Source organism: Leiobunum rupestre, chromosome 3 (genome assembly GCF_980474605.1).
Source record: "Leiobunum rupestre chromosome 3, qqLeiRupe1.1.hap1, whole genome shotgun sequence".
Lineage (NCBI taxonomy): Eukaryota > Metazoa > Arthropoda > Arachnida > Opiliones > Sclerosomatidae > Leiobunum > Leiobunum rupestre.
This window is the reverse complement of record NC_143386.1, coordinates 21,575,615-21,599,398: the sequence shown is the minus strand read 5'-3', so window position 1 is coordinate 21,599,398 and position 23,784 is coordinate 21,575,615. Positions and strand designations below refer to the sequence as shown.

General features: G+C 36.1%; 1 protein-coding gene across 1 annotated transcript; it reads left to right on the top strand.

Moving 5' to 3' along the window:
• The first annotated feature begins 239 nt into the window (after positions 1-239).
• On the top strand, positions 240-23,784 carry LOC149949802 (zinc carboxypeptidase-like). Its single transcript, XM_090169298.1, has 11 exons — positions 240-346; positions 3,890-3,965; positions 4,330-4,466; positions 4,893-4,980; positions 5,054-5,155; positions 5,746-5,850; positions 5,917-6,012; positions 7,160-7,262; positions 11,719-11,924; positions 19,486-19,570; positions 23,175-23,784. The coding sequence occupies exons 1-11, from the start codon at positions 240-242 to the stop codon at positions 23,354-23,356; spliced, it is 1,287 nt and encodes a 428-aa protein (XP_090025424.1). The 3' UTR covers positions 23,357-23,784.

Sequence of the window (23,784 nt, the reverse complement as noted above, 5' to 3'; positions counted from 1 at the left end):
TTGAGTTTACCTTTTTTCTTACCGTTTCGCGTATTTAACTTCATTATAGTCCATATGTGGTTTTTATTTACTTTAACTTTCCGTAATGAATGTTTTTTTATATAGTCTTAATTATCCAGTCATTTAATATCTTTGTGCCTTATGCTTAGTTCACACTGTTAGTGGTGATAACATCGCGATAGCAAATCGTGCTAGTTATTCCCTATGCTAAACGAAAACCATTCTCCTCGTCAGATTAAATGAAGTGTAAATGCAAAATGGCACAGTTTCGTGTTTCTAAAGTCTTACTGCAATTTATTCTATTATTTATGACGCATCAGTGTAGCACTTCGGAAGACTATCAAGGGTAAATTCCAATTATTTCCAATATTTTGCAATTACAATTTTTTTGTTATAAATGTTACATTTACTGGTTGAATACAATTTATCCCTTCAACGGAGTATAAAGTTCCATGTTTATTATTACCAATTTTAACAGACTAGCCCCTGGAAGTAGGCTGCAACAAGCGCAAAACCAAGCAGCAGGGAAATGCGAAGGTTTGGGTTCGTGTGATAGGCAAAAAAGGGTTTTGTAAACCAATCAAGGTAACCAGCGTAAAAAGATAACTTAAACAGTATTTAAAGTCCCTGCTGCTTGGTTTTGCGCTGGTTTCATCCTATTTCCAGGGGCTAAAAAGCCACACTTTGAAGCTCTCTGGCACTCTTTTAACTCATCGTAGGAAAATTGGGAAAAAAACAGGCATACTTCTCAACTCAGCCCCTACAACTCCGTAAAATATTTGCATAACCTTTTGAAACACCATGTAAAATAACCTGGGAAACAAGCTGCGAAAGCTAGAATCTTGGTGCCATCATGGATTCAGCAACGAACCTAGAGACGGCGCTAGTCTGGTATAATAGTAATTTACAGTAGGTGGAAACTCTAGTGTACTGCTATTTTCCATAAATTTTAGTTTTCCAAGTAAAATGTTTTTAAACTCAGGTAACGTAGTAAGCATTATAATATAATCTGAAATATAGTTTTATTTAAGTATATAACAAATATTGAAATTGTTAAAAATATAACCACAAATAAGAAAGAGTTTTACTTCGACTAACAAGGAAACTACCCGAGGTGTTTTTTGCCGATTTTGTTCAAAGTCGGGCGTTATGTAGACCTATATGAGATATGAAAGTTCCTAAATGGAGAGTTGCATTAACCATTCGATCGGCCATGGCAACCGAAAATGTTTTTGACCACTTAAAACAAAAATAAGATTTTTTCTTTATTTAACACAAAAATTGTTACAATTTTACCACAAAAATATTCCAATTTTCCCAAACTTAATGAAATTTACCTAACTGTGGTCCGAATTACCAATTTCGTGATTTTGAAATTTTTAAAACCAAAATAATCCCACGCTTTTTTAAATGGAGATTTTTTTGTTTTAAGTGATCCAAAAAAAATTCGGTTGTCATGGCCAATGGAATAGTTAGTGCAATGTCTCCTTTTGAGAAATTTCATATCTCATATAGGTCTACATAACGCCCGACTTTGGGCAAAATTGCACTACAGCGGCCTCATGTAATTTCGTGTTTTTTTTTGGTGGAGAATGTAGCACTTGACGCGTAGATTACGAAACTAATTTTTTTTGGGGCCGCAAATGATAATTAAATTAATTAACTTAATGTTAGAAATGTACTAATTTTAGGGAATTACCGTGTTTTTGTATTTGTGGGTGGCGGAGAATGTAGCACTTGACGCGTAGATTACGAAACTAATTTTTTTTGGGCCGCAAATGATAATTAAATTAATTAACTTAATGTTAAAAATGTACTAATTTTAGGGAATTACCGTGTTTTTGTATTTGTGGGTGGCGGAGAATGTAGCACTTGACGCGTAGATTACGAAACTAATTTTTTTTGGGCCGCAAATGATAATTAAATTAATTAACTTAATGTTAAAAATGTACTAATTTTAGGGAATTACCATGTTTTTGAATTTTTGGGTGGCGGAGAATGTAGCACTTGACGCGTAGATTACGAAACTAATTTTTTTGGGCCGCAAATGATAATTAAATTAATTAGCTTAATGTTAAAAATGTACTAATTGTAGGAAATTACCGTGTTTTTGTATTTTTGGGTGGCGGAGAATGTAGCACTTGACGCGTTGATTACGAAACTTTGGTTTTTGGGTCGAAAATGATAATTAAATTAATTAACTTAATGTTAAAAAGTTAGTAGAGTGGAAACCTAAACAAACAGTAACAAGCCGTGGTGTAGGCGACAACCCGACGAAGATAATTACTTCCAAAACACGTAAAAGACGTTACTAAACTCCCCGTATTGGCGCCTGACGGCGCCGCGCACTCGCTTCGCTCAAGCGCTGGGGGCGCGCAGCGCCTCCCCAACCCCATACTAAAAAAAGCGATGGGCCATCTATAACGCGACCTAGAGGACAGTACCAAGCCTTACGCATCAAGTATATACTTTTAATCTCAATCAGAAACAAAGTGGCCCAATAATAGAAAACACCGAGAAAATGAACAAAAACTGTAATTGATTTTATACAAAAAGGGAATATCACGTGGAATTCATTAGGACACCGAAACTGTGTTGCCGGCGAACACACGACGGAAATAAGTACAACAAAACACGTGCAAATACCCAAAAATTAGAAATTTAAAATTACATTAAAAAATTAAATAATCATTTGCGGCCAAAATAAAAATTACTCTCGGCGTCTACGTGATAAGGTCTATCAGGCGCAACCAAAATTAATATAAAATTCAATGAAAATGTGAAATTTTTAAAATTAAAAAATTAAGTTAAACAATTAAATAATCATTTGCGGCCAAAATAAAAATTACCCTCGGCATCTACGTGACAAGGTCTATCAGGCGCAACCAAAATTAATATAAAATTCAATGAAAATGTGAAATTTTTAAAATTAAAAAATTAAGTTAAACAATTAAATAATCATTTGCGGCCAAAATAAAAAATACCCTCGACATCTACGTGACAAGGTCTATCAGGCGCAACTAAAATTAATATCAAATTCGATGAGGCCGCTGTACTACACTTCACCCCGACTTTGAACCAAATCGGCAATTAACACCTCGGGTACTCTCCTTGTAAGCTGAAGATGGCGCCCTACAAAACAAGGGGGCTCTCCCGTTTCTATTTCATGACGGCGTTAAATGCACGCATGGTAGCACGTTATAATTAACACGTTCCTCCGAAAATCTGTCGCACGAATTTTCAAAATAGAAACAGCAAAGTGTCCTATGCTAACAATTGGAGGGAAAATACTTTAACGAATTTCCGGTAAATCGACGGCGGGAATTTAGAATTTGGACTATTAACGAGTGTATTTCTAAGTATATCTGCGCGCGTTATATAATTTGCGAAAATTCCGTCTATTGATTATATTTCAAAGTGGTTATTAATTAATTACATTGAATTTAAAAACCGTTATAATAATTTATTTTCAGTACTGTATAAAAGTGAGGCATACCTAAATTAATTCCGTTTAGTGAGTCCAGGGTAAGTATAGTACGGGTAATGTCGAAATAACCAAGTTGACGTACATAAACGTGCGATTTGATGTTTGTTTAGAAGCATAATACATAAAATACGATGTAATGAAGCTTAAAAATAATTATCCCTTTGAAATTTACGAAATCGACATTTCTGAAATGAATTAATATAACACGCATAGACACATTTAGGAATTCAACAGAAAATAGGCGAAATTCGAAATTCCCGCCGCCGATTTAATCAGAAATTCATTCTAGTATCTTTCCGCCAAATGTACTAGATATTTTTTTCCTTTCTTAATATGTAACTGAGCATAGTGTGTGTGTCTTTAAAATGGTTGGAGTAAAAATCTTCCTCATTATCCAAATAGACACGAAGTTTGGGCCATTCGAGTGAGCAATACAGAGGAAAAATCTTACATTGAGAACGTTTGCCGAGAACACAAGGTAAATTAAGGCTTAATTTGTCGACTATTTTGTTGACAAGGGCTAAATGCTGCCTAATTTGTCGAATATTTTGTTGACAAGGGTTAAATGCTGCCTAATCTGTCGAATATTTTGTTGGCAAGGGCTAAATGCTGCCTAATTTGTCGAATATTTTGTTGACAATGGTTAATTGCTGCCTAATTTGTCGAATATTTTTTGACAATGGTTAATTGCTGCCTAATTTGTCGAATATTGTGTTGACAAGGGTTAAATTCTGCCTAATTTGTCGAATATTTTGTTGACAAGAGCTAAATGCGAGTACATACTTTTTAATCAAATTTAAAAATCCTGTATATTTTGGATATTAAGATCTTGAATGTTTCAGATTGATGTGTGGAGCGAACTTTTCAGAATCAATAGAACTACGTTAGTGCGAATTGGTCCAGAGCAGAAAGATAAACTTCGGGATGTCATTCATCAAAAGAATATAAACATGAAAGTTACAATCAACGACATCCAAATGTAATTGAATGGGGAAAAAAACCTTTCATATATGTTATAGCCATAAGTAATATATTATAATAAATTGACACTGAACCGTTCCAGTTAATGATAGTCCGCCAAAGCGAGTATTTAAAAAAGTATATTTTGTGCTCAGAATTAATTATATATCAATATTTGGCCAAAGTAAACGATTTTTACTGTTGAAAGCGTTTTAAATTTCAATAAACCTTGGCTGATCTTTTCAATTTCTGGGTCACGGTTAAATGGCACTTCCAAAGACTAGTAAGAGCTGGCGGAGAGTTCCTAGTCCTTACCCACGTAATGATTTGTAATGTCATTGGCGAAACTGACTTTCGTTAAAAAACAGGCGTAGGGAGAATAGGAAATATAATACTTATCTTTATTACGTTACTTATGATATAATTAAAAAGTAATTACCTTCAGGGCAATCGACAAACAAAAGATGAAATTTTCCAAGTACAATGGAGATCCCCACACCTTCAACCTTGAAGAGTACCACGACTACAACGAAGTAATATTACGATTTTAGACAAATTACACTTAATTAATTACAATTAGTTTAATTTCAATAACAATTCACGTAGATAAAAGAGTATTTGGGCGATTTGGCTAAGAAGCAGCCTTCATCTGTCACCGAATTGTCTCTCGGGACTACCTCCGAAAACCGCACCATTTGCGGAGTATCAGTTAAGTCAACACTAGATGTGTATTTGTTTCTACTGCGGCAGAATGTTAAGACATTGGTGGCCTAAGGCTAGGCACCCACTGGCTCTCCGTTTAGTAAATGTCCTGCCTTCCACAAGGCATTTTCTCCGTTATTAAGAAGGCTTATAAAAGGTAGAACAGAGACGTTACGAAGAGCCGTGAGCGCCTGGCTTAATAAGATTGACGATTGAAGCACATGCATTTTATCCCCCCCCCCTTTTTCGTACCGGGATAGAATTTCACCATGATATCCACCATGATATCCGTGGATCGTCTCGACCACAGAAATAGATTGTGGTGAGATGTACGAGTTAGAAGGCGGCCATTAGAGTGGAATCACCAGAATTCTTAGTGGGATCTTCTATTTCAAGTTTCAATTTTTTCAATAGATGGCGCACTCCTGCATGGATTAGTAGCGATTCCACTCTCATGGCACCCTTCTAGCTTGCCCGTTTTCCTTGCGATTACCGGATAGTGCAGTGATTCTAGTCTATGGTCTCGAGAATGTCAGTTTCCCAACAGTTAAATGACTATTTTCTTTACAATAAAATGATGTTTGGTCATGGTTCAGATATCTGGAAATAATGCTGGGCTGAAACCAGCCATTGTGTACGAATGTGGAATTCACGCCCGAGAGTGGATTTCTACGGCAGTCTGTCTCCACATCATCGACCAAGTGCGACATCCAAAGCATTACTTTTAATCGAGACATTTTTAAACCAGAGTGCTATTGTTATCTCAGCTCACCAGGACCGAAAATTCGCAGCTGCTCAGCAAGTACGATTTCTATATTCTACCAGTGGTCAATCCGGATGGATATCAGTACTCGTGGGACACAGTTAGTATCATTACACGGACCAGTTAATATCCGTACAGCGTTCATTTAGTAAAAATTCCCATGGTACACAGATAGTATTCTACAGGAACTAGTTAGTATCGATATACGTGGAACACAGTTAGTATCATTACACGGACCAGTTAATATCCGTACAGCGATCATTTAGTAAAAATTCCCATGGTACACAGATAGTATTCTACAGGAACTAGTTAGTATCGATATACGTGGAACACAATATCCTAAACAGGAACCATTTAGTATCGGTAGACGTAGAACACAGAATCCTTAACAGGGACCATTTAGTATCAGTGCACATGGGACACGGGTAGTATCGGTAAACGGATGGAGAGCAGGCAATTTCTCCGGATAAAATAGCTAGTTTATATAGAAAACGGGCGTGGTTTACAGCCGAGAGCGAAGCTAGATTCGGATCCTAGTTGACATTAAACCTTGTCTCGAATAAAAGTGCACTTCCCTTTTTGGTGTTTTTTTATCATCTAAAAATGTGATTTTACATTTTAAACTACACCTTTTTCCTGAGGAACGTGACAAAATCACTAAGATCTTCAGCGTGAAAACTAATCTAGGTTTCTTAAATTCATTTTCGACTAAGTCTTTTTTCCGAGTGAGTCTCCATCATTTTCTTCCCGTGGCCCGTTTTCTTAGCGACGATGGATAGCCAATAGTTTGGAGAAAAAAACCGTGACGTCTTACATACGACAATTGCCGGATTTAGGATTAGGCCTACTAGACACTGACCTATGGGCCCCCACCAACAGAACGCCCCCAACACTGATGAAATCAAGGGATTCTCGTGACATCAGCTCAGCTTCGGGACATGCGAGTTTGGAGTTTTTATGCTTTCCTTACATAAGCCCCACCAAAATCTACCTAAGACCCCACCTTCAGTAAATGCTGCACTGCATACGAAGTAGTTGAAGCCCGCTAGTTTTCGAGCACAGTGCTAAATGATCCTTAGACATTTCCAAGTGAATACATTTACAGTTTCTTCGTGTTATCTAATTATTTAAAAGCGATTTCTCTATTAGAAGTTGTACATTTCTAAGGTTGTGAAACTTGTTACTTATAGTTGCGAAAGCTTACATATTTTATCATTTTGTGGTTGTAATTGAATATTTCCGTGTAGAACAGAATGTGGAGGAAAAACAGGTCTAAGAGTACTTGGGAGATGTTCGATCATTGCGTTGGTGTGGATCTCAACAGAAATTTCCAAACGCCATATTTTTGTGGTAAGAACGTATTGTACGTTTGATAACTAGAATAGTGGCCAAATTAGAATCTGAAATTGTTCCATGGGCTGAGTGGGGCGACGGAGTGGTTAGCCCTTTTGCCTCGACGCTGGTAGAGCCAGGCTCGATCCAAGCTTGTGGAATTTGGTGAAAACTCTCAGCAAATGCTTCTGCGTAGAATTTCTGAGTCCTCGTCTCCACTCGTTAAAGGGTTTTCCCTCCAGTTGTTCGGTTTCCCCTTGCCATACAAGCTTATACGGGCTAACGGTAATAGTGAGTGTAGGGAGCTGTTGGCTCGCGTGGCATGAAGGGTTTGCCATTGTAACCCGGCGTTAAAAGTCGCTTGATGACTTGGCCATAAGGTGCTACCTTAGGTTATAGGGTCATTCCATGTGTAATCGACCAGTGATGCCACCATGGGTCAACCGATTTTGACGAAACTTACTACACCTTTTGAGGGGTCCAAAATAATAACCTTTGTAAAATATGAGTGAGTTTTATTTATTCGTTTTTGATTTATAGTACTTTGAAAAAAAGCCTGAATTTTGAATTTCGACAAAGTGTTTTTTGATAGCTTTGGAATTATTTTTATATGTTAACTATGCTTAGAGCTACAATCGTGAAATTTTACAGTGGCGTACAGAAATGTCAGCCGAACCAAAATTGGTTCATCGGAGTAATTGTAGAAAAATGCCCAGAAGAAATGGACTGCCAAATTAAATTTATGAGAATAGACCGCCAAAATCGGTTGACGTGGCCCAAGAAGACTGATACATGCTATGTACCATTAAGCTGTATTTTGTGCAAAGTAGCTCAACCACTATTAATTGACAAAAAGTCAACTAAATATGTAAATATTTCATCACAATAAATGAAAAAGATCAAGTACCTTTTCGAAAAGTTATAAATGTTTTGTATTTCGTAGTACCTTATTAAATGTAAAATTCAAAAATCAAAACAATTGTTATTTTTCAAAATTTCGCCTAAGGTACTAAATATAACCACAAATACTGTATATATTTTTCGAAAGCCCTAGGCACAAGCTATCTTAAAATGTCTTAATTAGAAATATTTATGTTCCACCTTTTTGTGTATGGGTGATCGAAGGAACCCCCCCAAAAAATAAATTTTGCGTTTTGCAGTTAAGTGTGGCAGTACTACTTATTGTAGTCTTTTTATCGCAACGCCATCATGTTCGGCTGACATTTCTGTATGCCAATGTAAAATTTTACGATTGTAGCTCTAAGCATAGTTAACATATAAAAATAATTCTAAAGCTATCAAAAAACACTTTGTCGAAATTCAAAATTCAGGCTTTTTTCAAAGTACTATAAATCAAAAACGAATAAATAAAACTCACTCATGTTTTCCAAAGGTTATTATTTTGGACCCCTCAAAAGGTGTAGTAGGTTTCGTCAAAATCGGTTGACCCATGGTGGCATCACTGGTCGATTACACATGGAATGACCCTATAGCTTAATTGATTATTGAAAAAGAAAATTGAATTACAAACATAAGTTTATAATTATGTTTTACCCACATCTATTTCCAGTATGTCGTTCTAATACGCACTCTTCGCCTCGTCGTTATGGGGACGCGTTCAAAGAGATGTTTATGTGTTTCTAAGTTGCGTATTTTGATTCCTTGAAGCGCTTGTTTGTAGAGTCCATTCTACCCCACACATTAATTCGACTAACTAACTAACACACTTATGAAACATGATTTTTAACTTATGCCTCTACTTAAAAATGTTCCAAAAACTGCTCCGAACGCTTTTTCGCCAATGACAACATGGTTAAGGACTGACAACTCTCCACGAATTAACACGAGTTATCAGTGCCGTAGCTAGGCGGGTGCGACGTTAAAAAGAAATATTTAAAATTATTTTTTCGAAGCTGTAATGTCGCCAAATTATTTGTAAATAAGTAGGCCCCCTCATTTTTATTATTCTTAAAGCTTAATATGGTGAGTCACCGTCTGCATTTCAATTATTTTAAGGGAATTTTAAAGTTTTAAATGTTAGTTAAATTTTTGGGTCGCCTTTCAAATTACAAATTTAGCCGTCACTGAAAATCAACTGGGCAACTTAGGGCCCTATAGTAGCGGGATATTGAAGCTAAATGTTTTGAGACCAAATTGAAAATTCAAACATTGTCAAATATTTGAAAGGGAATATATCCTCAACGCGTTATTTATGGAAGAAGTAGCTCCAAAATATCTAAACCCATAAGAGGAAGCGGGCAACGTTGAAAATGTTGGTGTTCCACACTAAATACCTAAGATTATATTCCTTTTAAAGCGATCAATTACATATCATGTAATTTTCGACTCACAATGTTCAGGTAAAACAGTAAATTCGGCTAGAGCTGCATTAAACATAATTAAGCCTTTGATTATTTCCTTTGATTCAATTAAACTTCTCTTAATCGTCGTATTTTTTATGTTTTGTTAACTAGCGGTAACTGGGTACCCGATTGATTTGTTAGGACAGGGCCTAGGCAGTGGTGTAGCGACGGTACAGCAGGCCCTTGAAGTTACAGGGCCCTTATCATTTCAGGTGTATTATGGGTGAGAGTGCCAAAAAACTGTAGGTACGCTACTATAGACGCATTCACATATTGCCTAAATAGAAGCATGCAAAAAGGGGCTAAATCCACTCGAGGTACCTTCCTATTTAATAATGTTTGAGGTAGATGGCGACACTATAAAGTTTATGAAAAATAAACTTTTTTAAAAAGTTATTAATTAATTACTAAATTATAGTACTTAAAATTCTTATTAAAAATATAGAATTTTTGTAATTTAAATAAACAATTAATTTTAACAGAAGTTAACACTCTCCGTCATAGATGGCACTATAATACGATTTTAAACTATCCAATCAGGGAAGATAATTTTGTATTTTAAGTCTCGACAAAACCGTTCTCCACTAAAAACTGAAAACTTTCAACCAATCGTGAAAATCAAAATTATGGCGTCATACTGCTATCAGAGCGCTATCTACTAACAAATAACGCCATCACCACTTTACCTCGGATGAATATTACCCCTTTAAAGTCGTCTTTCCCCCTTAAAAATTGTAATTCGATCTATGCCTAGGACCCGATTTCCGAACAAAAAAGTTATCTTTGATCTAGTAAAATAATTGAAAATTCGCCGCATTTATTACTAAATCCGTGAAATTCAATTTCTACGCGGCTGATGGTTATCTTGGATTTTTTCTATGCTAAAAATGTCAATGGACTTTAAGCAAACTGAATGAACGGAACTCACGATGGCTATTAAAGTGGAACGCTGTCGTTTGAGTTTTAGAGGTTCCCCGAGATGCAGCTCACTCTGTTGCAGGTGTCCTTTTCCTCTTTACTTTAAAATTTAATATTGTATTAATAATTTTCATTGTTTGTACAGCCAAAGCTAAAGATTTGATTTTAACTATATTTAATCATGATTTAGTCACGTGAGGGTGTCCTAATAATCAAGGATGTGATCTGCTCTTCAGGTTTCCTTTTGGAAATAGTCTGAAAAAGTGCGAAAATACTCAAGAGGAGTTACTGAATTTTTAAAGAGATATTTTTAAACATCGGTGTGGCCCTTGAAAATCAATTATGAATATTATTTAAGCCTAACACCTCACTCGCTCGGCCAATAAACTTTTAATATTTACTAAATTCAGTAAATATCCATAAAGGGCAATAAAATAGTAAATGTAAATATTTATAGATGCCAAATGACCTGGAGCTCGGTTAAAATGACATTACTATTTAAAATATGTATGCATAGAACCATCATTATTCTCACCGTCAAACATCAACTTGTGCCATAAAATTTTAGATCTTTATTATTTTCATTGCACAATTCGTTCTGTGATTGTCTTAGTAATTTGCCCATAATAATAAGTGGCCAAAAAGTTGACCTTTGCACAGGGCTCCAGAAAAGCTAGTTACGGCACTGTGACACATAAAATCTGTAAGCTATTGATGCCCCAGAAATTTTCCCCACTACATTTTTAATGACTTTTTTACGTAGTAGAAAAGGCTTATTGAAAATTGAAACGATTTCAACAGGACTAGTAGGGAGTGGGAAGTTATCTGTTCCTAATATTGCTCAGTGTTATACCAATTTTTATATTCGCGACCGAAACGAGACTAGGTGGCGCTGCGGCATTACGATCTTAGTAGGTAACGACTACGATCTAGCCTCTGCAATTGTGGAATTATAAAAAAGTGCAAATATGTACTTAATAGAGCTTCTATTTCATCCATCATAACCCTGTAATTCGCGAACCATGAAAGGTCCTAACGCTAGTGGCCGCCAAACGCTAATAGCGTTTGCTCAATGCTCATACGCTACCTATCTAGTTTTCGACCGCAACCAAAGGAGGGCGTAGCAATAGTTTCCGGTCGCGACTCGCGAATCACGTTTCTCATTTTATTATTATTTTCTCGCTGCAATGCAGAATTAGGGTCGAGTCACAATCCTTGCACGGATGGCTATTGCGGAGATTTCACTTTTTCTGAGAAGGAGACGCGAGCAATTAAAGATTTCACCTTAAACACCCTTGGAAGCAGACTGAAAATGTACACTTCGCTTCACAGTTTCTCCCAACTTTGGATGTTCCCTTACGGATACACGGAGACACCGGCAGCCAACCATCCAAATCTGGTAAGAAAACGTTTCAATTTAGTTCAATAGGATCATCCAAAAATTTCTATAACGATTGTTACGTCATTATAAGCTTCGTGCGTAGTTTAATCTTTTGTTAGAAGTATCGCCGCCTACCCTCTGAGATATAAAGCCGCGTTCACAAAGACGTTTTGTTGAGGATAATTCTAAAGTAAAAGGGGGAAGAGCTTTCAGCTTTCGGCGGGGTCATCCGACTTCAGCCTTTCTCTTTCTCCTTCTGCACAAGGTCAGCAGTTCACAAAGAATTCCTTTACTCACGCTAACACAGTTTTATTGGTGGCAGCCATAGCGCACCGAAACCACGAGGTAAACAAAGTCTTTCGTTCCCTCGGGCCTCGGACTCCACTCTTTCTCGAGAAAACCAGTGTTTGTGTATCACATGACCGACACGACGTCATAACAGCTTCTCTATTGGCCAAAACTGGCACGCGATTTTCAGCCGAAGGTCGAAATATCAAACTGGAGTAGATACGGGTTGACCGCCGATTTCCCTCTCGTCTTGAGTAGATTTCTTTCCCCTTTAGACTTTCGGCGGGTTTATGAACCGCTGATTTCTAACTTCGTCTTCTACCTTACGCTTTCAACTTCAGCTATTTACCATTTTTAACGTCTTTGTGAACGCGGCTTAAAAGCGAAAAGTTTCAGTTAAAAAACATTCATATTGAAAAGTCGTCTGCTATTTCTTCACACATTTAGTTAACAGGTATTACAGTAGATGGCGCTATCTTTTCTAAGCTCGAAGCCTTCTTCTTTGGGAGAATGACTATGTTGAGAAGATTTTTAGTGTTGCTGCCAATCACCCTCATGCTCTAACTGTAAGCACCCTCCCCCTTTGAAAAAATCGAATCAGCCCATTATATCATTGGTTACTTACAACTGATGTCTTCCGACTCGATTGAAGCGCTTGCTGGTGACGTTTTCTCTCCCGTCCACTCTTGTGGGTGAAAAATTCGACCCTGAGGATGCATGTCGTCAGAAATTGATATACCGGTGCTCCAAGCGATCAAACAGCTTACTACACCAGTGGTCCCATCAGAATGCCCTACGCCAGCGTCCAAAAGCACGGACAGGTAACAAAACCAGCATGACTAGTAGTACCCTACTACTGATGGCCTCACCCTCGACGCAAGCCACTCATACCGACAAAAGGCGCAGCAATGAGGCGACCAACTTTCCCTTCGCGCACAGCTGTGGGATAGAGAGTGGATGCTATAGCACCTCCAGCTGACACCCTACCTACGTAGGTAGATAGCCATACCCTTCAGAAAGAGCTCCTAAAGGGGCACAGCAGGCACTGGAGATCCCGGGGTGCTCCAAAAGGCCGGGAAACATGACCACTGCCCCTCATACGGAGACCCGCCGCCCCACAGCAGGCTACCCAATCTGCCGAGGCAGCCAGTTGTCCTGGACCCTCTCCGTTAGCCTGAGCTGAAGCTTAGTTTCCAGCCCATACCTGACCGAAGTCGGAGGTGGAGATAGGACCATTTGATCAGAGCTAACATATCCCAGTGCGCCACCACCATTATGGGTTACAAGAGCCGGACCCCGACTTCTCGTTAAAGCCACCAGTTATTGCACACTCTGACCCATTAAGGGCCACCATAAAGATGCAGATCGTTTCAACATGGTCATTGGTAAAACAGTATAAAGTTAGAAAATAGTTTTCTCATTTCACAGACAAACCTGTAAGTCTAGTTGCTACGTTAAATATATATTAGTGCCAAAATGTACTCATTTATTGGTTATTTTTTTAAACAAACCATTGCTTACAGTGAAGTATGTTTTTTTCATTGATTGTGTAAATATTCCTAATAATATCGTTATATTTTTAAATATACTCAATTCACGTAGTGAATCCCACTGTACCTATCAGTGGTGGTTTCCCTTACGAAAATTAAAACTGTATTTGTTGATCTTAAAAAAGACTGCCACAGTCCCAAATACATCCTTAAGTCAGACGTAATTCGTACATACTTTTATTCTAAATTTAGATTTACATTCGGTTGCACGATATATATGAATTTAAGTATTAAATAAGTTTGTTTAAACAAACTTCGCTAAGACGTTTTTAAATCTGCCACATTCCCAAATACATCCATAATTAAGTTTTTATTAAGTCTTAGATTTAAAATTCAATTATTTGTGAATACCTTTACCAAAAGCGAAGTTGCAATTTTTAGTATAAAAACAGACTCCTTTTAAGCTGCCAAATATATCCTGGCTTCAGAGTTAACACATTCATATTTGGAGTGAAAATCGAGACTTATTTAAGATTGCTATATTTTGGTTTGTTTAAGTTTCAAACCAGTTAGCAAAATTAAAACTTGGTTTAAGGGGTTTTCCCCGGGTTCTTCGGTTTCCCCTTTCATAAAACCTGGTCGAGGTTAACGGTAATATTTAGTGTTGGGAGCTGTTGGCTCGCGTGGCATTCAGGGCTTGCCACCACCCTCCTACGCATTGTAACCCGGCCACCGGAATTAATGGCTTTGAAAGTCGCTTGATGACTTAGGCCTAAGGTGGTGCCAAGGGTATTAGCCTAGCTGATGATTATTATTATTATTCCTGTTTTGAAACTGCCACATAGAACCTAATTTAAGATTTATTTCAGCTCTGGGATAGTCTTATTTAAGACTCCTAATAACGGTTAATTTCAGTTAAATTGAAGTCTGATATTTCCCCTCAAAATTTAGTCTTGTTTAAGATGAAAAAGAAGGCATGTTTAAGATTAAATTTAAGCGTATATTACTAGGGTTATTTTAAACTTATTACTAGCTGCAAATATAATATTAATTTTATTCTCAATTCTATGCAAAACAATGCATATTTTAGTCTCAATTCTATGCAAAACAATGCATATTTTAGTCTCAACTTAAACTGCAAAAATAATGCATATGTTAGTCTCAATTTAAACTGCAAAACTAATGCATATGGTGGTTTCAAATTGAACTGAAAAAAAATGCATTTGAAAGAATCAATTTAAACTGCTTATATAATGCACATTGTAAGATCAAATTGAACTGAAAAAAAATGCATTTGAAAGAATCAATTTAAACTGCTTATATAATGCACATTGTAAGATCAAATTTAACTGCAAAACTAATGCATATTTTAGTCTCAATTAACATTGCAAAAATGACAGCAAATCTGGCCTTCATTTAAACAATAATTTAATTTATTATGTTTCAAGATATTAGCTTCAAATCCATAAATGTGTATGTTGACGGCTTGTAAGCACATTTATTTCCTACTAAATTCGATACTCATTTAGAATCTACATTAAAATGGACATAGAGCCAATAAAACCACACTCTTCAAGCCGTTGATCTTCTTATTTAGCGATAAACCTAAAGGAAACAATACTAATATTTTGGTTTCGAATTCCTTAGTATAAAATAAAAAACTATTGGATTTTATACCAAATTGTGTATGGGGCACTGTGTATACGAATAAACATTCAAATAATAATTTCTTGAAATTAATCGGTTTTCTAGGAACGAACTAAGTTGCGCGATTTAGAGCTAATTTATACCAATAAGAAATTGTTAAGTCCATTATGAATTTTTTTTTAGGTTAGAAAGAAAACCGTTTCGGCTTTACAATTTTTGCTTTTAAATAATAAATCATAAATGGTTTGAATTTACCCACAAAACGGTTTACGCAAATGCAATAAATGTAAAGGTTCATAGGTGTAAAAAAGGGTATGAACATTAAGTTAAGTCAAAGGTATGCCCAAAGGGGGTTGGGACTCGGAAGCCCCCCTTGTCTATGCCACGAGAGCTTAACGAAAATCCTAAGGCATAAAATGAAGAACAATAGGCGATATTATAAAGTAAAATGGCCTTCTTGTTTTGATGGGAAAAACTACCTTCCACTATGCTTCCATTAGCTTCCCCACCAAAGAGCCTATGAATTCATCCATAGGCTTTAACTGTACTATTTCGTCGTCCCATTTTAACAAGTTCAGCAAGCATATCCGACTTTATACTAGCGCCTATTGCTGTAACCAACAACTTTTGTTGAAAGTGCCAAGAGAAACATTTTGTTAAATTCATTAATTGAGCGTCAAAGTTAGTTTTATACACAATGTACTGCCAATCTTATATAAAGTATATTTCAAGGTTTAAGTAAGGATATTTTACATTCCATTTTTGTATTTAATTTATGTTATTAAGGCTGTATTTTTAAATCTAATTCAAGGCTCTTTCATATCTTATCTTTTGAGATTTATGTTTAAGTCTTATTTGAGTTTTAAATTTATTTTTAAAAACGCTGTAATGCCAATCTTATTTAAGTTTAAAATAAGGATATTTTACACTATATATATTTATTTCATCCAGGTTCCTAAGTTTACTTTTGAAACGAATTCAAGATTTGTTTATATGTTCGTTCTTAAGATTTATGTATTTCTAAAATCGAGGGGTAAGACAGTCTCATATAATCTGTAAACCGATTTCGTGCATTTAGCACTGTTAAAGGTACATATTTTCAAGAGATCGCGAGTTCCATTTAGCACTGTCAAAGATACGGCAGTGTACACCGAGTTCGCAGAGTGTCTTACCCCTCGCCTAAAATACTCCTCTTCCAGTCTTATACAAGTCTTCTTTTACCCTTGATTTAAAACAAACAAAGAGCTAATTAAGTCTTTTTGAGTGTCAAAATTGGTATTTGAAAATATAACTTGTTGAAATTTTATTTTCAGACTACATTCTTTCTTAAATCCCATTTGATTCTTATTACAGCCTAAAATAAGTCTCCTGTTTTGGTAAGGGCGAACCATGCAACATAATCGAAGGGAATTAAAGTTGATAAAAGATAGATTTGACGGAACTTTAATGTAATGTTTAATTCAGAAACGAAATTTCGATTCCAACAACCAACAATATTAATATTGGTTACGAAACTTACGACCAATGTAATTTATATTATATTGTATATCTTAAATTAAGAATTTACTAAAGTTGGAATAACAATAAGTTACACTGCGTGATTTAGTTTTCATCGAGTGTAATTAGACATTTTTTAACTTAATTCAAGACTTGTTTTAAGCTTAGCTTTTGAGATTTATTTTATACTGAATAAGCTTTTACTACAGTACCATTTCAAATCTTATTTAAGACTTGAATAAAACCGAATGTGTACTTAAACCTCAGACACTTTTAAGAATAAAATAAGTCTTATTTGAGCCTTCAATTAAATTATAAAAATGCTGTATTGTAAACCTAATTCAAGACCATTTTTAAGCTTAACTTTTCTGATTTATTTAATACTGAATATACTTTTTTGACAGTACTATTTTAAATGTTATTTAGGACTTGAGTAAAACGGAATGTTTACTAAAAATCAGGATCATTTAAGAATGAAATAAGTGTAATTTGAGCCTCAAATTTTATTCTAAATAAGGATAACTTACACTGCACATTTTATGTTTTATCTAAGGTATTTAGACCTTTTTTCAGTCGAATTAAAGGCAGTGGCTGCGCAGTGGGTACGTTCGGCAGGCAGTAGCTTATTTTCATTTAATTAGAGGCCCACAAATCGACTTTAGGGACCCCGTATCTGAAATTTGTAATGACACTTTATTATTATTACATTCTCGATCTTGACATTCTCGGTGCTCCTTAGGGGTCGGAGTGTGCAATAACTGGTGGCTTTACCGGGGAGTCGGGGTCCGGCTCTTGTAACCCATAAAGGCGGTGGCGCACTGGGAGATGTTAGCTCCGTTCAAATGATCCTATCACCACCTCCGACTTCGGTCAGGTTTGGGGTGGATACTGATCTTCGGCTCATGATAACGGAGAGGGTCCAGGCAAACTGGCCGCCTCGGCAGATTGGGTAGCCTGCTGTGGGGCGGCGGGCCTCCAAATGCGGGCACGGCGGTCCTGTTTCCCGGCTTTTTGGAGCCACACCGGGATCTCCGGTGCCAGCTGTGTTGGGTTACTTGGGCTGCTGTGTGCTCGTCGTTCCCCTTAAGGAGCTCTTTCCAAAGGGTTTGACTCTCTTCCTTCATAGGTAGGGTGTCGGCCGGCGTTGCTACAGCATCCGCTCTTAATCCCACTGCTGTGTGCGAAGTGGCGAGCTCGTCGAACCATTGCTGCACCTTCTGCTGGGTTGAACGGCTTGCGTCAAGGGTGCGACCATCAGTAGTTGGGTTCTACTGCCCATGCTGGTTTTGTCACCTGTCCGGACTTGTAGACGCTGGCGTAGGGCATTCTGATGATAGACCTCCGGTGGTGTGGTTTCAATCTTACCGGTACACCGGGCTACAAATTCTGATACATGCTCCTTAGTGGTTGATTGAGGATTGAATTTCTTAATTTGTTGGGGATTATATTCCCTATAAAACATAAAAGGGGCCCCATAACTGATAAAAATTATTAATCTACTAATAAAAACGTCCTGGCGCCGCCACTGATTTAAGTTATTTTAAACTTAATGTTTCAGATATACATATTATATTGAATTTACTTTCATTATAGATTTTATTTAAAACTTATTAAGACTTCATTTAAACAGAATTATAACTGGAAAAATGAAACAAATATAAGAGTTCAGTTAGTGTTCTTGCTCCTCTAATTTAGTAAAACTTTGTATTGTTAATGCTTTTTGAAAACTATTTTATATTTCAAATGATAATATTATACCCAGTATTTGTTTTTTATTTTTAGTGGTTAATAAGGCTGCAGTATTAAACCTAATTGAAGAGCCTTCATGTTTTTAATTTTAAGGCTGTATTTAACCTTAAAATTACATTTATTGCAGTCTCAAATAAACTGATATTTCAATTTCATCTAAACGAAATTGATGCTGTCAAAATAAGACATTTTTAGAATTTAATTAAATCTTATTTAAGTGAGACATTTACTCCCAAATTCATTAAATTTATTAGGTTAACATAAGTCTTGATTAAGTTATATTTAAACGTAACAAATAAATTTGGGTAACGATATTTTTTGCTGACTTATTTATTTGTTAAATAAGACGTCATCCAAATGCATCCTTATTTCATTCTTAAACAAGACTCCTATTTTGGTATGGGTTAAGATGGCTGGATCCCCGGGGCGGAAATGTTCCGTCGGCGGGGCGGCCTCCTAGCCCACCCCGGTCTAGCTGTGGCCCGCCACCCAACTGAACTTTTTGACAGGTAAATGGCACCCCAGCTACCCTGGCACCCGGGGCGGACCGCCCCCCTCCCCCCCTTACGCCGCCTTTGGTACCTATGTATAGCCGTTGTAAAGTATTGGCCAATGAAATTATGGGAATTTATAGAAGGGTTAATTATATTACATCAAAGTTAGTTTGAGAATATGGTAGTACCAGAAGTATATAAGAATATCCGTAGAAATGAAACCGGTTGGATGCAACGTTTCCCGAACATTCCCTCAATGCTGGCGTGTATTAGGTGTTGTACAATTACAGTATCACCAAACGGGCAAACGCGATAGACTCAAGAAAAGATACTGTAAAATATTTACTCAATTGTCTTTTAGATTGTTCTGTTACTTATGACAATAATGCTATCTTAATAATTACCTATTTTCAGAAAAAGCTTGCCGAAACGGGTGCCAACGCTTTGTTTAATCCTTTTGGAACGAAGTACACAGTTGGGTCGATTTTTTCCACCATTTGTAAGTAATCAGTGCTGATATCAATTAACCTTTCTTGTCATTTCAAGATCATGACGTCAACCCGCTACCGTGGCACCTAGCAGCAACAAACACAAGGAGAACGCAGCTAGCCTTTAAACACGCTAACGAAGGGTTGTGTACGAATTTCATTGGACGAGCGTCACGAGCCTTTACGCTGAACGTTTTACAGGCGGGGGGAAGACAATTTCCGAATTTTCCCCTTCCGACGGCAGCAGGTGCTAAATCGTCTAGCCCCTGAAAAATGTACACAAGAAAATCCACCACTTTTGACGGGTTGCATTCTCCTTGTGTGGCTTGCGGTGTTTGGTGCTCCTAGGTGGCACCATCTCTAGATTATTTAGACTTTATTTCTAGAAACTGTCTTTCGTTAATATAGAGATGGTACACTCTTAAAAATACGGGTGCTTCATAACACCTTTTTCTTCGCCACAAATATGACACCTTCCAAATACTTAATGTACACCCTTTTGGGATACGAAAATACACCTTTAAAGAGTCATTTTGCACCTTTGACCATTAAATCATGCCTTAAAAGGAGTTCAAAACCCTTTTAAAGAGTTATAGAACACCTTTAAATAAAAAATTTACACACTTTAAAAGGCGTAGATGCGCATTTTAAAAGATAAAAATTGCACTTGATAAGATTTGAATCGCACCTACAGAGGTGTAATTAGGTTCTTTTAAAAAGTAAAATCACTCTTTTAAAGGTGTAAATGCTCACTTTAAAACAGATAAATTGCACTTGGTAAGAGATAAATAACATCTACAGGTGTAAATACGGCTTTTTAAAGAGTAAAATCACACTTTCAATGGCGTAAATGCACACTTTAAAACAGTTTAGTTGCAGCTGGTAAGACTTTAGTCACACCTTTAGATTGATAAATATGCCTATTTAAGGAGTAAAATCACTGTTTTAAAGGTGTAAATATGCCCCTTACAGAGTAAAATCACACCTTTAATAAATAAATTAACATATAAATCTGTTTAAATGACCTTTTAAAATGTACATTGCACCTAATAGCTCACTAACAATTGCAATGGTTTTAGTATGCCGTATTAAAGTGTTCAATAACACCTTTTATTGGTTTGAAAAACACCCTTGAAAGATTGTTAAAGAAATTGTGTTTCTAATAAATACTATTTTACCAATAGAAACAGTGAAAACACAAAAACTAGTGTAGTTGAATACAAATTGTTATTTCTTTTAAAATTAATATATAATTTTTCATTTCACATGGTCTCAATTAAACTAATTCGAAAAAGTTGTTAAAGTTTACAGCACTTGCCGTGATCGAGACAATTTTTAAAAATGTCAGTATTACTAAAGCAATACTTCAACGAACCGGCTACACCTAAGGCGTAAATAACACTGCGACAAAGAACAATAATGCCCGGGTGTTTTATACCGAAAACCAAACGTGTAAAAAAGGATTCTTATCTGTTAAAAAACCGAATGACGGAGAGATAAAATATGTATAAAAAACTTATTGATAGCATAAGCACGAAAAAATATCTTTATCGTATTTTATTTAACTAATCACCCTCGATGAAGATATTAATTACTTTAGGCGTAATGGCTGATCATCTCGGAACAGCTCTGTTATATAAAATTCTGTTGATACGCTTTGCGCAATTGGGAAATTTGGGGTTGTGGATCATTTCATTGGCCCAGGCGTTGTAGAACTAAAAAATTGACACTAAAGCCCCATTTTCATGCTCGCTGATAGCGGATAAAAATCGTAAAAATTCGCTTCCGCCACTCGTAAGCGTGAAAATAAAGCTAAAATATCTGTTTGAAACAGATCGACGCGGAAACTGAAAAGTGTGTAGCGGAAGCGGATTTTGTCGATTTTTACCCGCTACCAGCGAGCATGAAAATGGGGCTTAAGGCCCAGGCTGGACAGAAACTTTCGACTTAACGTGATAATAGGGGTCACTATCAATCAAAAACACGATATTTAATGGTCATTATTTCTTCTTTAATTCGCATTTTAATGAAGTTTTAACACTTCTTGCTTATACCAATAAGCAAATTAAACAATAAATAAATTGAAATTCCAATAACATTTAAAAACAGATAATTATTCACAAATATTTACAAAATATATATATTTAAATAAAATACATATATTTTAAACACTCAATTAAACATTTTGGCTCAGTATGCGTTAATGAATATGCACATTATAAAGCTAGATATGTGCAATTATTCGATTTTTGATTGTCATTTAATTCATTTTTGACAGAAACGTTATCTTTCTAGAAAACCCCTTATTCTGATTAACTACACCTAACCGTGTAAAATGGTAACAATTACATCATGTTTTAGTTAATAAATAAATATGAAAAATCCCTAGTTAACGATGTGCTTAAACGCGTAGTATTAAATGTGTGATTTAACTCTACAAATGGGCGTATTATCACGTTTAAAGGTGTGATTTAACTCTTAAAAAGGGTGCATTAACACTTTCAAAAGTGTTATTTAACTCTTAAAAAGGGCTTATTAACACCTTTAAAGATGCTATTTAACTCCTTAAAAGGGCGTATTAACACTTTTAAAGGCGTTATTTAACTCTAACAAAAGGGCCTATTAACACCTTTAAAGATGCTATTTAACTCTTAAAAAGGGCGTATTAACACTTTAAAAGGTGTTATTTAACTCTAACAAAAGGGTCTATTAACACCTCAAAAGGTGCTATTTAATTCTTAAAAAAGGAGTATTAACACTTTTAAACGTGTGATTTTACTCTAACAAAAGGGCTTATTTACACTCTTAAAGGTGTGATTTACTCTTAAAAAGGCGTATTAACACTTTGGCAAATCGGTGTTAATTGGGATATCGAGAGGTGTTAATTCAGATCTTAAAAGGTGTTAATTAGAACATAAACGGTGTAATCTAAGCATTTATGGGTGTCACTTCGATATTCAAAAGGGTGTTTTTAACGGTATAAAAAGAGTAACTACCCCTTCCTAAAAGGTGCTTTTAATACCATTTATGTTTCGATATTCGTAGTATAGGGTGTAGAGGTAATCCTTTACAAGGGCGCTTTTAAAGGTGTCCCCAAACACCTTTTTTGTAAGATAAAACATCTTTATTATATTCTCTTTTATCACCTTACTTTTGCCCTAAGGGTGTAGTGTAACTCCCACAAAGGCGTAATAATGGTGTTTAAACCTATCGCACTCCTTTATAACACCCTTTGGAGACTTTTTCATTCCTTAAAAAGAGGCTATACACCATTTTCACACCCCTTTCAAACCATTATAACACCCTTAAACACCTTTATAACGCCTTTATTTTTAAGAGTGTACTAGTGTAATTACAAAATATCGTTTGCTATGACAGAAATTTATTGTAGGTTCAATCTCTACTTTGCTTATTGCAAAGGGTGCTTCGCCCCAGTTTTGATTTAAAGAGGTGTCCAAATGGAAAATTCGACCTTGAAAATGGCAATCTTGACCTTCAAATGTTTGTCTTGAAAATATGATAAAATTTTAACCACGAAAATGAAGTGTTTTTTTAATTGGAAATTTGGCCCCCAAGATGACGTCCAAATAGTATTATAGCTGATTTTATTTGCAGACGAAAGTTCTGGTTCATCGGTGGATTGGGTGTACGACACTTTGCAGACGCCTTACGCCTTCATCCTGGAGTTACCTGACGAAGGTGACGAAGGATTCCTCATGCCTCCTGAGAAAATAAGAAACATTTCCCTCGAAACGTGGGCTGGTCTCACAGCCGTCCTACAGGTTCTACCTCAATGAGTTTGAAATAATACTGCTAGAGTTACGTAGACGGCTTTAGTAATCAAAGTATCACATCACAAGTTCTGCAAATTATCTACCTACATACTTTGTTATCATTACTCAGTGGTGCCATCTATAGACAGTCTATAGGCAGTAGCACGAGCTCGCGATGGTATCGAAGCTCGTAGTACGGCGAATGATAAAATCTCACTCGTTTAAGCACAATTATCCCACATCAAGCGGATTTAAACTCTAGCTCTAGCAGTACTATTTCCTACTCAATGTAAACCACTTAAATTAAAATTAAGTAAAAAATAAAGCTAATTGTTGAAAGATTCCACGATATTGTGTAGCGTTTACAAGTAATATTAGAAGGAATATTGTAAATGTAAAGCTGTGCTATACAGTATTTACAAGTTATTTAGTCTGAATTAAAAAAAAAGTTT

Excerpts from the sequence above, each read along its gene's own strand:
- LOC149949802 (XM_090169298.1), top strand. The coding sequence starts at position 240 with ATGAAGTGTAAATGCAAAATGGCACAGTTTCGTGTTTCTAAAGTCTTA. Across the intron at positions 3,966-4,329 it reads ACGTTTGCCGAGAACACAAG|ATTGATGTGTGGAGCGAACT; the intron begins GTAAATTAAGGC and ends TGAATGTTTCAG. Across the intron at positions 6,013-7,159 it reads ATCAGTACTCGTGGGACACA|AACAGAATGTGGAGGAAAAA; the intron begins GTTAGTATCATT and ends ATTTCCGTGTAG.